The sequence below is a fragment of the Rhincodon typus genome, chromosome 10, assembly GCF_021869965.1.
Source record: "Rhincodon typus isolate 14 chromosome 10, sRhiTyp1.1, whole genome shotgun sequence".
Lineage (NCBI taxonomy): Eukaryota > Metazoa > Chordata > Chondrichthyes > Orectolobiformes > Rhincodontidae > Rhincodon > Rhincodon typus.
Window position 1 is genome coordinate 21,649,115 of NC_063341.1, and position 15,061 is coordinate 21,664,175.

The window sequence follows — 15,061 nt, forward strand, 5'->3', positions numbered from 1 at the left end:
GCCCGTATGAGTGCAGCTCCAACAGCAATCAAAATGCTCAATACTATCCTGAATAAACCATCCTACCTGGCATTCCACTGACCATGTTTAACATTCACTCTTTTACCACTGATTCATATCAGCAGCAGTATACACTTCCCACAAGATGCACTGCAGTGCCTCACCAAGCTTCCTTCAACACCACCTCTGGAACTCATCACCTCTACTACCTAGATAAATAAGGACAGCAAATGCTTGGTGATACCACCACTTCCAAGTTCCCCACCAAATCAAACACCATTCTGACTTAAAACCATATTCTACACTCATACTATCTCTGGATTAAAGTCCTGGAACTTCCTTCCCGATGAGGTAGCTAGACCATACGGACTATAGTGATTCGAGAGCTTCTACCATTTCTCAAAGGCAACTGGTGATGGTTAGTAAATGTTGGTCTTACCAATAATGGCCAAATCTCAGAAATGAACCAGAAAAGAGATGTTTGCTTATTCATGTGCGAAGCCATCTCTTGTTATTTTCACAACTGAAGAAGCATGTAGGGGTGTAGCCCTTGGAACGGCACCACACTTTATTCATATGCCACGAAAGTGCAAGCCCACCAACTCAAAATAAAACACACTTATTTAATATATTGCATATTTCATGATAGTTTTAAAGTCTTATTTTATTTTGCAGAAATGACAAAAGTAGAGAAGCAATTAAAAAAAACTGTTCCGTGTCCAAAATGCAAAAATGAGAAGAACCAAGTCCAAATATAAACCTGTCCAGACAACAGCATAAGCCCTCAACTAAAGAACTGAGCAATGACTTCCTCACGCATCTGTCTCGCTGCCTGTAGCGGCTGATCCAGGGCTGGTGGCTGCTGTGGGCCGTGATCTTCCTCATCTTCTATGGATTGAAGCTCCTCATCTGAATCCAGGGAGAGGCCACTGTCCATAGCAATATTGTGCAGCATGCAGCACACAGTTACAATCTTGCTGACTTTTTCTGGAGCATATCGCAGGGCACCCCCTGAACGATCCAAACACTTGAAGCGTTTCTTCAGCAGTCCAAATGTCTGTTTTATGACTCTACTGGTTTGTGCATGTCCAACATTGTATCTGTTCTCAGCTTCAGTGCCAGGAAGGAGCAGCGGTGTCATCAGCCATGGCTGCAGCACATAGCCCAGATCTCCAAGGAGCCATCCGTTCAGCTTTCCTTCTCCTTCAAAGATCATGGGCACCTCAGATTGCTTCAGAATGTAAAAGTCATGCATGCCCCCTGGGCAGCATGCATTGACGTTCATTATTTTCTGGCGGTGGTCACATATAATTTGGGCATTGATAGAGTAATAGCCTTCTGCATTTAAGTAGGCCATGGGATTGTTATTTGGTGCACAAATGGCAACTTGCATACAGTCAATAATTCCCTGTACCTTGGGGAAGCCAGCAATGGTGAAGAAGTACTGTTGTCGTTGTTGCTCTTCGTCACTCCTGAAGCTCAGGTAGGTGGGAGCATGTCGAATCAATGCATCAGTGACCTCCTTAATGGAACGGTACACAGCAAACTGGCTGATCCCGGTGATGTTCGCTGTGGGTGCCTGAAAAGTCCCTGTGGCGTAGAAGTTGAGGGCAGCGGTGACCTTCACCGCCACTGGCAGTGCAGTGCGGATGATCGATTCTCCGTGTATATCACCTTGGACCAAATGGCAGACCTCGGTCACAGCCTCCCTGCTCAGCCGTAGCCTCTTCAGGCACTGCTCCTCTGTCAAGCCTAAATAACTGACCCTGTTCCTAAACACCCGGTGCCTGGGGTAGTTTGTTTGCCGTGTGGTTATCCGTCTGTGCCCTCGGCGTTCCTGGGCTGCCCTCCTCTGCTGCTGCTCCTCTTCCTCCTCCTCTTCCACAAGGAGAAATCCAGCAATGGCCGCTGCCCCCATCCTGTGGGCCTTTACAGTACACTCCAGTGGCTGCTCTATTGATGTTGAACAATATTCCCTTCCCCTCTTCTGGCCTTGGTTTAAGTATTCTGCTCTTCAGGAGTCTCCAGTGTAGGTTGGCAAGTGTACACCAGTTTCCCATGATTGACCCTTAAAGACAAGCACCAAGCTTTAACAAGCTCGTCCCCTCACACTAGATATTCAAAATAAAAGGGAATTTTTTTTTTAAATGGGGGAGCAGAGAAGCGCCGGGGAAGCAGAAAGTGCTTCCTGCCGGATTCCAACACTTTTTAACGACCGTCTACATGGTGGCAGCCCGGAATCTCCCCTCCATCCCCCTTCCATCCCCCTTCCCCCTCCCTCCTCACACTCCACCCACTCGGCTTCACATTCAGTCCAAATGATTCCGCAGTCACTTCCTGCAGTGCTGCGGCTCCTTTAGACCAGGTCCCATTTCAAACCCGCTGCCTCTGGTTCAGGGAATGAGGCTCACCCTGCCCTGCCCCGCCCCCTCCTAACCCTGAGCAGACAATACCACTCCCCCATCCCCCACCTAACTCCAGATGGACTGCTCTCTCCGCAGTCAGTCAGTCACACACTGCGGTTAGCGGGAAGCTCTGCCACTGCTTTTCAATAGCGCCTCTGACTGTGGCCTTCAGGGGTGTAAGCAAAACTGATTTTCTTTTAGAAATAAACATTGAAGTTGTTGCTAGTTGACCCAGCAACTGTAAATTAAAGGCTACACGCAAGTCTCTTCACACCACTTCACCCATCAAACTGTGCAATTCGGTTTGTCAGCAGTGACAGCCACTTCGTACAAAAGTTCTTCTTTTAAACACATCAATGGCAGTAAACTAAGCAGCACAGAAAACAGACCCTGCATCTAAGATTACTGACTCCTGAAATGTCTGGCAGGGGTCGGGCTGTGATAAAATACAGATGCCTTGGAAATCTACATATTTGAAACCCTGTATTTTAATTCGCCTTATTAGATCTCTTTATTGAAGCGGACGGTATGAATTCAATCATTTCAAGTTTGCTGTGAAAATAACTTCCACATGTCCCCAGTCGGTGACCTCCAGCACAAAATAATATCGCTGCCAAGTGAATGCACCTCTCTGACAGGATTAGTGTTGGCTGTTGGAGCAAATAGGAAAAGGGGGCGCTTGTGGACTCACTATCCCAGTAAAAACCGGTTCGATTCTTCAATGTGTTCCACTGACAGCCCAGGGCTTAGACCGACAACACGTGGGAAACTATTCAGCTACCACAGACTCGACTTGGTAAGGACTCCAACTATATTTCATCTGTTTTGTTCAGAACTGGCGCCAACGAGGACAATTATTTAATGCACTCTGCGGATAAATATTGCATATTTTATATTTAAAATTGCAATTTCTTTGTCGCTTAAAAATAAAGATGCTACTTTTGAACTCACATCCCTGACTTCTATAAGGTCCCAAGTTTGACATGCTGTCAAGTTCTGGGAGTTTACGAGGTTTTTATTTACCACTTGTCATTTTCAGGAAACTTATTTCGTTCTCTTTGCAAGTTGCAGACTTTTATCTGTGCGTTAGATATGTGGCGGGGCGTTTCTAACCGTTTCTGTTAAATTCTGTTGTCTGCCTGCTCCTGTCCTGGATACCCTGCGTCAACCTTTTTCCTGTTTTTGCTCTGTTATCAGCTGCGTGCATCTTCTATTTATCGCCACCCAGTCTCAGAGCTGAGTTGGTTTTGATGTTGCTGAGTCGGTGACAGTCACCAGGCTGGGACTGAAGCAAAGTTCTCTTTTACACAGATGGTTCTGTTGGAGAGAAGACGCCGGTTTCTTATTGTTTCCAATCGCCGACAGTTTCCTGTTCTCACGGTCTCGCACCTCTAAGCTACCTTTTTTAAAACGTTTTGAACAAACCAAGGTAATCTTCGTCTGGCAAAAAAAGTTTAAACTGCTCGCAAACTAAGTTGCAATGTTAGTAATTTATTCTCGACTTGCTTCCATCGCCTCCCTTTCGTTTCTACTGAAGCTTGAAACGTGTTTCAGCAAAAATGAATGTATTTTTAACGATGGAATTCTTTTTTTATTAAAGAATGCGCTGGCTGTTTTGGAAATGACTGATTTTGTTTTACATAAGGACATTGATAGCTAATTACTGGCCGTCTCGGGATAGTCGCTTTGAAACGTTAAACGACGACTTCTGTTTCCATATAATTAGAACTTGCATTTAAAAAGCACCTTTCGCAACGAAAGGGAGCTTTTAAAAATATTTTCCCAACTGCAGTCCGTTATAAAACGGAAAAAAGCTACAAATAATTTTTGGTGGGGCGAAAAAATGTGCATCGGTTGATACCGTGAAGCAAAATGTTACCTGTGCAATTCAGTGAAGTTCGGAGGATTGGGGCTACTGTACCTTTTACATTTTGAAGACATTACGTTTGGGATGGTTTTGTAACCTTGCGGGTTGTTGTTGTTTTCCAGGCAGAAGTGGCGATGGCCCATGGTCTTCCCGCAGCTCCTCACTGACCCGCCAATTGCGGCGCCATCTGCCGGCCAACAGGCGCGCGGCAGCTGCAACAACAACAACAAAGAAGTGAATTAGGATGGAGACGGGCAGGCAGCGCCACGCGGCCTACACTGGCTACAGCTACACGGACCCGGACATCATCCTGCAGCATTACAACTACACCGGCAAGCTGAGGGTCAGCTCTGATGGCCTGGCAGCTGGACTCACCGTCTCGTCCATCTTCTTCATCGTCATCTGCTGCTTCATCATCCTGGAGAACCTCATGGTGCTGTTGGCCATCTGGCAGACCAAAAAGTTCCACCGTGCCATGTACTACTTCATTGGCAACCTGGCACTGTCGGACCTGCTGGCCGGCGCCGCTTACACTGTCAACATCCTGCTGTCGGGCTCTAACACCTACAGGCTGACCCCGGTGCAGTGGTTCCTGAGGGAAGGCAGTATGTTTGTGGCCCTGGCAGCCTCGGTGCTCAGCCTGCTGGCCATCGCTATCGAGCGCTACCTGACCATGCTGAAGATGAAGCCACACAGCTCGGGGGGCAGCTCGCGTGTCTTCCTGCTCATCAGTGGCTGCTGGCTCCTGTCCATGTTCCTGGGCGGCCTGCCCATCATGGGCTGGAACTGCTTGCGGGGTTTCCCGCACTGCTCCACCGTGCTGCCCCTCTACCACAAGCACTACATCCTGTTCTGCACCACCGTCTTCAGCTTCATCCTGCTGGCCATCGTGCTGCTCTACGCCCGCATCTACGCCCTGGTGCGCTCCCGCAGCCGCCGGCTCACCTTCCGCAAGTACTCGGTGCGCTCCAGCAAGAGCAGCGAGAAGTCCCTGGCGCTGCTCAAGACAGTGATGATCGTGCTGAGCGCTTTCATCGCCTGCTGGTCTCCGCTCTTCATCCTCCTGCTGCTTGACGTGGCATGTCAGGCACAAGGCTGCCCGGTGCTCTACAAGGCCCAGTGGTTCCTGGCCTTGGCCGTGCTCAACTCGGCCATGAACCCGGTCATCTACACGCTGACCAGCCGGGAGATGAGGCGGGCGTTCTTCCGTCTGCTCTGCTGCCTGTGTCACCACGGGCCGGCCCGGCGGCACCAGCCCCCACTCACCGCTGCCCTGGAGTTTAGCCCCAGCAAGTCGGACAACTCATCGCATCAGCACAAGGACGAGTGCGGCACACCCGAGACCCTGATGTCCTCAGGCAACATTAACTCCTCAGCATGAGGGTGCAGAGGAGGCTGCAATGGGGACGGGGGAACACACAGTGAAAGAAGGTGGGTGGGAACAGGGTGCACAAGATCCACTCCGTTGGACACAGCCAGGTTTTAGCTGCTCATCCTCTCAACCTCTGGTGTTGGAATGTAATCTTCACCCTTTACACCTATAAAGAGGCAAAGACATTGGGACCAGGCACTAGAGTTCAGAAATTTTGTCTTATTACTCCAACATTTTCAAATCTAGCAGGACTGAACTGATGGTAGAGGTACTCTCTTTTCAAAACAAAATCCATGGACAGTCTTCTTCTGGACTTTTGAAAGGAGATAAATGTGATTTTAAGATAAAAGGAAAAGTACCTAACAAGACCTGGCCTGCTTCAGGATTTTGTGTCTCGAGACCGTATCGTCCTTTGGGAATCATAGGGCCGAACATGCAGATCTTTGGCTTACTTGCCCAGAATCCCTGGCCAATGATGGGATGCAGAGCATCTCATGAAAAGACAGACACAATCCCAACTGCTTGGTCTCAGTATGACTTTGGTGAAATTACTTTCTGTAAGGACTGAGTATTTTAGAGATGCATTATAGATTCTACTGTACATGCTGTATTAAAACAAACATTCAAGTGCATTATGGAATGTAAGATAAGAAGAATATAGTATCAAATTGTTGAAAATTAAGGATGTTACTAACTCGTATCAATTGTATCATTTTGAATGCATCAAGTTGTTACTCCACTCTTCAACCATACATTGTTAGCCTCTTGAATTATTAAATTATTAACATTTGTGAAATTTAACTACCACTGTTCCAGATTTGTTGCATAGCATTACGACGAAACGTTACACTTTAGGCACTTGACTGAACAAAATGATTTGTCTAAATTATTCAACTTTTGTAATTAGGGGTTGACACAAAGTGGCATGTTTTGTCCCAATCTGCAAATACAAATTGTTGACAAATAATGTGAAAATGGCATTCATGTGAAAATACACAAAATATATGTAAATAAATATTCCTTTTAATTCGACAATTGTTCTGAGATTTTGTTTATTTTGAAACATCTTTTATGCCAGTACAATGCACCAATCAATTGTTCACTAAGATTTACTTATTAAAATTGGGTCATCTTATCAACGTGACTTACTTAGTCTGGTGGGATAAATTGGGAAATCAAGGCCAGGGATTATCATATTCAACGCCTTCTTATACTTGTAGTTTATTGACTCCTATCTTGAGATTACTTCTGATAATTCATTCAATTTTTCCACTTAAAGAAAATTAGCCAATTATTGGAATTAAGGAATGCAAACAATAAGAGATTTATGTTTTATTCTTGTAAAAATCTTATTCCTGTAGAGATCCTTCCTTGACCTCACTCTTTGTTATTTTGATGTCCAAAAAACCCTAGAATGTTAGTTTTTGCTGGTAAGAGATTGTGTATAGAACTAAATTCTTAATAAAATTTTACAGTATCATGAATGAACTCACATTTAAAGCAGTGGAGTTTTGATCTCCTTACCTAAGGAAAAACATACTTGCCCTAAAGAAAGAGCAATGAAGGTTCACTGGACTGGATCTGGAGGGCAATTGCCCTTTGAAGGGAGATAGAGTAGACTAGACACATGCTCCCTGCAGTTTAAAAAAAAATATAGATTAACAAATTGAAATATGAAATTCTACAGGAGTTTACAGAGTAGATATTGAGAAAATATTTTACCTGGTTGGGGAGTCTAGAGTGTGCCTCCCTCTCAGAATACAGGTTTAGGACTGAGATGAGAAATGCCTTCACTTAAAATCTTGAAATCTTTGGAATTCTTTGTTCTGGAGAGCTGTGGATGTTCAGTCTTTGGATATTAAAGGAGACAGGAATACTGTGTGAAGGTGGAGTTCAAGTAGAGGTTGAACTTTGACCTTGTTGAATGGTGGGTCAAATGATCCATTCCATCTCCTATTTCTTATGTAATCCTCCAAGATCTCATCATTTCTTAAGCTTCTGCATTTTAGAATCACAGAAGAAGGTCATTTGATGCGTCATAGCTCTTTTCTATAACTATCTAATTAATCCCACATCCCTACTTCTGTGTGCCCTGCACACATTTTCCCCAATTGCTGTTTTAGCCCTAAACACTTTGGAATTTCTTATCTGGATCCCTCCATCTCTTTCCTTCAAGGCATTCTTTAAAACCTATATATATGTGTGTGTATATAAACCAAATTTGTAGTTACCCATCTTAAATGTCTCCTTCTTTGGCTAAATGTCAGTATTTGTCAGTTTATACTCCTATGAGGCACCTTGGGTATTATATGGAATTAGAAACACACATAAATGTTAACTATTATGGAAATATAAATTAATCACCTAATTTAAGTGACTACATTAAGTAGATTACACAACCAGGCAGGATCTTTGCACCACTGACAATGGTTAGGATGCTGTAACTTCAATAAACACCGGTCATAGTCTGATGGAGATTGATCTGCCACCATAATGAAGAATACAGCTATTTGAAATGTAAAGGAAACAGGTCATACTATACCTTCCCATCAATGTGAAGTGTTTTGGCTTTGGATCAATAGAGAAGAAACTTTCATGTTGTTTGTAAGGAACACCTACAACCAGTGTTTAGTTGGCAACTGCCTCCTTGTGTGGGTTTCTACATCAGTGGAAAAGATAATTTTAAGGCAAATTAATTATGTTTTGTAAGAAGCTTCCTACCAGCAACACAAACATGGAAAAGTTATTCCAGAATATAAAATCTAACTTATATTTAAGGTATTGAAAACTTATTCCTGTCAAGCAGGAGAACACCTAAAAGAGAGGAGCTCATGTTGACTCAACATCAACTATAGCTTCCAACTGCAAGTAGCGCTTAGAAATTATTAAAATGCAATTTTGCATCGTGATAGTTCACAGCATTTGCTTTGACATGAAAAAAGAAACAAGGATGTGGACAATGAGAGACAGTCTCTGGGCAAGTAAGAGTTCTCGGGCCTGGGAGGTTCTTTCAAAGTAGCTCAGTGAGTTGCTGGTGTGCATACCTTGCCTGAACCTTTCCCCATTGTGGCCTCATGCTGGTATTTGAAAATTGCGCGATCCAGGAGAGGGGTGAAAGAGACACCTAACCTTGAGTGTAAGGTGGAGGTGGGAGACCCGTGAAACCAGGGTAGGAGGGAGTTGTTTAATCTACAGAATATTAAGTAAAAAGGACCTACTTCTCCACGCTGTTTCTAGGACAGGTTTCAGGCTTCAAATAACAGCCAGGTGGGACAATTTAAAAACTGTGAGGTGTTGAGGCTTGTGTATAGTGACGGCCACCACAGGCGGAGCTGCGAGCACAGACAGGAAGATAGCTGCCATCATCGCCCTGTCAGCACATGTGCCCACAGCAGTTTTGTTGTCCTTTTTGACATCTTCTTGAGGAGATGGACCACTCTTTCTTTGAGTGCAGTGAGGGAGTGCAGCAAGTGGCAGGAACATATTCAGCAGCAGCCCCAGTCCCTCTCAAAGAGCCCTTCTTCACATAATGCAGCAACTGGAAGGAGCTGTAGCCACTGGAAAGAGACCACTGCCAGGAAGAGGAAGATCCATTTCATCATTCCCATCCTCCAACTCCCCCTCACTCCCAACCTCCACCTCCCCCTCAGTCCCAGCCTCCCTCTTCCCCTCATTCCCCACCTCCACCTCCCCTCACTCCCTGCCCTCACCTCTCCCTCATTGATGGGGCAGGGGATTCAGCAATGGGAATGCTATTTATAGTCAAGACAAGGTGGTTGGATTCTCTTATGTTGAAGATGCTCATTGTCTGACACTTGTTTGGTGCATATGTTACTTGCCACTTGTCAGCCTAAGCCTGGATGAACAGATCTAACTGCATTTGAACATGGACTGCTACAGTATCCGAGCAGTCATGAATGGTGCTGAACACTGTGTAATCATCATCAAAAATCCCTATTCCAACCAAGGTCTGACTCCAGTCAGAGGAGAGTTTACCCCTGAATCCCATTGATTCTAGTTTTGTTCAAGTTCATTGATGCCACATTTGGTCAAGCACTGCTTTGAGTGTAGGAGGCTGAGGAGTGACCTTACAGAGGTTTATAAAATCATGAGGGGCATGGATAGGGTGAATAGACAAAGTCTTTTCCCTGGGGTAAGGGAGTCCAAACCTAGAGGGCATAAATTTAAGATGAAAGAGGAAATATTTAAAAGGGACTTAAGAGGCAACTTTTTCATAGAGTGTGGTGCATGTATGGAATGAGCTGCCAGAGGAAGTGTTAGAGGCGAGGACAATTACAACATTTAAAAGACATTTAGAGAGGTACATGAATGGAAAAGGTTTAGAGGGATATGCCAGCAAATGGGATTAGTTCAGTTTAGGAAACCTGGTCGACATGGACAAGTTGGCCTGAAGAGTCTATTTCAGTGTTGTATGACTCTATGTGTGTAGCTGCAATGGGGCTGGTCCTGTATTTCTCAGGGCAGCATGACATTTACTAAATATTCCTCTGCACGTTTCACATTAACGTATGTCAATGAGATTGGACTGAGCAGGGGAAAAATACAGTGATATTTGGCTGTGTTCCAGCAGAGAAGCAAAAGTTATATTTTTCAGCATATCTGTTAGCTAACTACTTGCCAACAAGTCCATGGAAATAGGCTAACAATGGATTAAAGGTAAACAATATCTGGAAATCTACATTGGCCTCACTGTGCTTCCACTCGTGCCTTTCCTTTCATGAAATAGTAATAGGTAGTTGTGTCACAGACCCTGCCAAATGGATCATCAAACAGGTCTCTATGATCAAACAGCCAATTACTAGCTTTACGTTTTAACTTCTCAATTTATTAGCTGACAGGTACCATTGATTAGGAACAGACTGTCACAATGAGCAGTACTTGTAAGGTTGACAAGATAACTTAGGAGGCACAAGTATTGAGTGATCTGCTGATATTCATCACAATGAAACACAGTTGCTGAAACAAAAGGATTAATTTATTTTACGTTTTAAGATGTGAAAACATTAAGTGTTTGTATTAACTGAACTAGGGGAGTGTGATCAATTTTACTTTTGGTCCACATTAAGCACTTCAAGGTCAGGTGAAGCATTTAGAGTAAAACTCACCCCATCCATTAATATCCATGGTGGTTAACATCAACCAGAAACTAAACTGGACCAGCCTATAATATTCCTTCTACTTGTTCCTGCACAGACTTCTAAGTTCTATGCATGATATATTTAAACCAGGGCAAAATTCATATCATTAGACCATAAGATATATGAACAGGAGACCGTCAAGTCTTCTGCCATACAGTGATATTATAGTTGCTCTGATAATCCTCAACTCCTCTTTCCTGCCTTGTCCCTATAACCCTCTATTCCCTTACTGATTAAAAATATGTCTATATGAACTTTGAATATACTTAATGACTCAACCTTGACAGTCCTCTGCGGTAAATCTTTCCACAGATTCACTACCCTCTGAAAGAAAAATATTCTTCTCATATCTCTTACATGGGTGAGCCATTACTTTGAGATTTGGCCTCTGGTCCTCGTCTCTCCCACATCAGTTCGCTGACGACACCACCGTAGTGGGACATATTTCTAACAACGACGAGTCAAAATACAGGAAGGAAATAGAGGGCTTGGTGAAATGGTGCAATGAAAACAATCTGTCTCTCAAAGTCGGCAAAACTAAAGAACTGACCATCAACTTCAGAAAGAAAGGAGGAGAAAACGCCCCCATCTACATCAATGGAACTGAGATTGAGAGAGTGAAGAGCATCAAGTCCCTCGGAGTGACAATAACCAACTACCTGCACTGCACCATGTAAATGTGACAGTCAAGAAGGCACAACAATGCCTCTTCTTCCTCAGGTGGCTCAGGAAATTTGGCATGTCCATAAGGTCTCTCACCAACTTTTACAGATGCACCATTGAAAGCATACAGTCTGGGTACATAACGGCCTGGTATGGCAACTGCTCTGCCCAGGATTGTAAGAAAGTACAAAAGGTTGTGTGCACAACCCAGACCATCACGGAAGCCAACCTTCCATCCATGGACTATTTACATGGCTCACTGCTGCAGAAAGATGGCCAACATCATCAAAGACCCATCGCACCCTGGTAAAGACCTCCTACAACCTCTTCTGTCAGGTAGAAGTTACAGAAGCCTGAACACACGCACAAGCAGGTTCAGGAACAGCATTTTTCTGGCCGTTATCAGTCTGTTGAATGGACTCTAGCCTCAAATAATGCAACCTGCAATGTAACCTGTATGCCTCTAAGTCTTTTTGATCTGTACATTCTTTGCTTGCTGTGATCTACCTGTACTGCTCGTAAACAAAGCTTTTCACTGTGTTTTGGTACATGTGACAATAAAAATCTATCAAAATCAATCAAGGGGACTAAACCTCTCAGCATCTATCCTGTCAAGCCCCATAACAATCTTTTATGTTTCGATAAGGTCTCCTCTCGTTCTTCTGAATCCCAACACAGGCCCAACCAGATCTACTTCTCTTCATAAGAAAATCCCTCCATGCCCAGAATCAACCTAGTGAATCTTCTCTGGACTGCCTCTAATACCAGTATATTTAGGTACTGGGACCAAAACTGTTCATAGTATTTCAGGTGTGGTCTGCCTTGTATAGTTTTAGCCAGATCGTCCTGTTTTAATATTGCATTCCCTTTCAAATAAAGTTTAACAGTCCAACTGTCTTCCTATTATCTGTTGAACTTGCTGGCATTTTATGATTTGTGCATGAGGACTCACAAAACTTTCTGTGCTGCATCTTTCTGCAATATTTAAATGCCCATTTAAAATTTATTTAGCTTTTCTATTCTTCCTGCCAAAGTGCATAACCTCACATTTCCACACTTTATATTCCATCTGCTAAGACTTTGTCCACTCACTTCACCTGTCTATATTCCTCTGTGGACCCTTTGCGTCATCTCCACCACTTGCCCGTCCATCTATTTTTGTGTCATCTACAAACTTGGCAATCATGTAATTTCTTCTGTCATCCAAGTCATTAATGTATATTGTAAATAATTGTGGCCCCAGCACTGATCCCTGTTGTGCTCCACTAGTTACCAACCTGAATTTTCCCCCTTTATCACAAGTCTCTGTCATCTACTAGTTAGCCAATGAATTAGCCAGTTAGTATGGACAGTACCACCTGCACAAGATCCTGACTTGTGAAGAGATCACAATTGCTCCACAGCTGCTGGCTTGAAAAACCTGGGACTCCAGTCCTAAAGGCATGGTGTGTGTATCGTGACCATATGTACAGCAGCAGTTCAAAAAGACAGTCAATTAAAAATCAACAATAAATGCTGGTCTTGCTAGCAATGTTCATATCCCAAAAACAAATACAAAAAAATCTTCTTTGACAACGTGCTCTCATCCCAACTTCATAATGGCACCGGAGTAAGATTTCCATTTCTCACAGCCAGCTCTAGATTCAGATTGCTGATTGAAGCTACATTCTGGGTACAGGGCTAAACAACGTTGTAGCAATGAAGGAGGCCATTTGATCCATTGTGTTTGTGCTGGCTCTTTGAAAGAATTAGTCACAATTAGTCACAATTCTCTGCCTTTCCCTCATAGCCCTCAATCATTCCAAATACTGGCATCCAGAAAAGATTAACTTTCATCCTTCTACCTAAACTACGTTGTGCCTCAATCTCAAGCTTAAAACAAATTCATCTAACAATGCACGGCCCATATCCATAGAATCTTTACAGTGTGGAATCAGGCCATTCGGCCCAATAGGTCCACTCTGACCCTCCCAACAGCTTCCTATCCAGACCTAAACCATCCCTGTAACCCTGCATTTCCCATGGCTAACCCACCTATACCCCTGAACACTATGGGCAATTTAGCATGGCCAATGCACCGAACTTGCACGTCTGCATGCTCCGACAAATTCAGTTTATATTACTGAAACACTGCAGGATACAGCTGTAAAATGTTATAATTTCCATACTGAGAAAATCCAAGAATGAAGCTGCCTTTCGCGGCACAACTCTATTGGTGTGACTTCATTCCACTTCATCATCCCAGACTTCGTATGTTGACAACAATGGGCTTTATCGGGTTTTCTTTATCAGCAGGGGGAGCTGTGGATACAGATTTTGCTGCAGCATTGCTACATGTTGCCTAACTAATTCACAGATCCTCCTTTTCCATTAGAGTTTTAATTTAATATCCCAGTGATTTTAATGGTTCTTTTGTGACTATTTAACTCATTACTCAGTTAATGGAAGTCCCTGAGGCCTGCAATAGTGTTCATGGACCAAAGGAGAAATTAACAGACGCAGATTGCACTGTCATAGAGAAAATACTGAGGCAAATGAGACTGCAGGTCTGATGGTAGAGTGCAAGGTAGAGATTCAGTCATCGTGCATGTGAAACGCAAATGTTTTAACATGCACCAGGCTTCTCATTCCATCGCAGAACATGCTGAACCATACAATGCTGTAGTTTATTATGAGTCAGGTGAAGTATTGAATTTAACTAAACCAGCCACATCCTTATTAAAATCCTGTATGTATTAACATAGGGTGGAGGCAGTAAGTTTATATTGTTCTTGCTGCTTCTAAATACTGTTGTCTCCAGTCACTAGGATGCACATTTCTAGGAATCTGGGGCAAATATACAGCGATGATAATTGCTGATTGTACATATATACTCACAATATTAAGCTGATTTTTAAAAATTAAAAGAAAAAATCTAATTTGTTAATGCTTTATTTCTCTTACCATATCTACTATTTCATTAAAATTGTATCAGAATTTTTTGTCACCATTTGTTTCTATTTTTATGCGATATTGTTGCTAAAGTGCATGATCCATGGTGTCAACAAGCAAAGTTTTAATTTAAACATAATAAAAACAAAAAAGACTGTGGATGTTGTAAATCAGAGACAGACAGAAGTTGCTAGAAAAGCTCAGCAGTCTGGCAACATCTGTGGAGAGAAATAAGAGTTAATGTTTTCGGTTGGGTGGAGAGAAATAAGAGTTAATGTTTGGGTCGGGTGGCCCTTCCTAAGAGCTCAGATTTATTTAATTTAAAAGTGGTTACTTCAGAATTAAGATCTGTTTAATCTCTACATTTATTGAAAGGAATGATCACAACCACAACAACATCACTTTTCCAAAAGCAAATTTGAGTCATACTTACAAAGAGAAACTCTCCATTTCCTGCCATCGCCTTGGTCAAACTCTTTCTCTCCCTGTCTGTCTCTCCAGTTCTCAATTCTACAGTACCTTCTTGAAGTATTCCATCCTGACTGTCACACCTGGTGTTGCTGCTTCATTGTGGGATTGTATTCAATACTGCAGGTACAATTTCTGATTTAGAGTAGAGTCATAGAGTAATACAGCATAGAAACAGGTCCTTTGGCCCTAACTG

At 43.2% G+C, this 15,061-nt stretch overlaps 2 protein-coding genes across 3 annotated transcripts; one reads left to right on the forward strand and one right to left on the reverse strand.

Moving 5' to 3' along the window:
- Positions 1–784: 784 nt before the first annotated feature.
- LOC125484221 (putative nuclease HARBI1) lies at positions 785–1,918 on the reverse strand. The gene has a single exon (XM_048602060.1). It carries the CDS (start codon positions 1,916–1,918, stop codon positions 785–787), a length of 1,134 nt encoding a protein of 377 aa, XP_048458017.1.
- Positions 1,919–2,524: 606 nt separating this feature from the next.
- s1pr1 (sphingosine-1-phosphate receptor 1) lies at positions 2,525–6,676 on the forward strand. 2 transcript variants are annotated; one of them, XM_048601605.1, is made up of 3 exons: positions 2,525–3,201; positions 3,717–3,834; positions 4,395–6,676. In XM_048601605.1, the coding sequence occupies exon 3, from the start codon at positions 4,517–4,519 to the stop codon at positions 5,651–5,653; it is 1,137 nt and encodes a 378-aa protein (XP_048457562.1). In that variant the 5' UTR covers positions 2,525–3,201; positions 3,717–3,834; positions 4,395–4,516; the 3' UTR covers positions 5,654–6,676. The 2 variants fall into 2 exon arrangements, with proteins under 2 accessions (XP_048457562.1, XP_020366389.1); XM_020510800.2 differs by having other exon boundaries at positions 2,964–3,201; positions 3,603–3,834.
- Positions 6,677–15,061: the final 8,385 nt, after the last annotated feature.

What these genes read in the sequence shown, in the direction of transcription:
- LOC125484221 (XM_048602060.1), bottom strand. Translation starts at nt 1,918, where the DNA reads ATGGGGGCAGCGGCCATTGCTGGATTTCTCCTTGTGGAAGAGGAGGAG.
- s1pr1 (XM_048601605.1), top strand. Translation starts at nt 4,517, where the DNA reads ATGGAGACGGGCAGGCAGCGCCACGCGGCCTACACTGGCTACAGCTAC.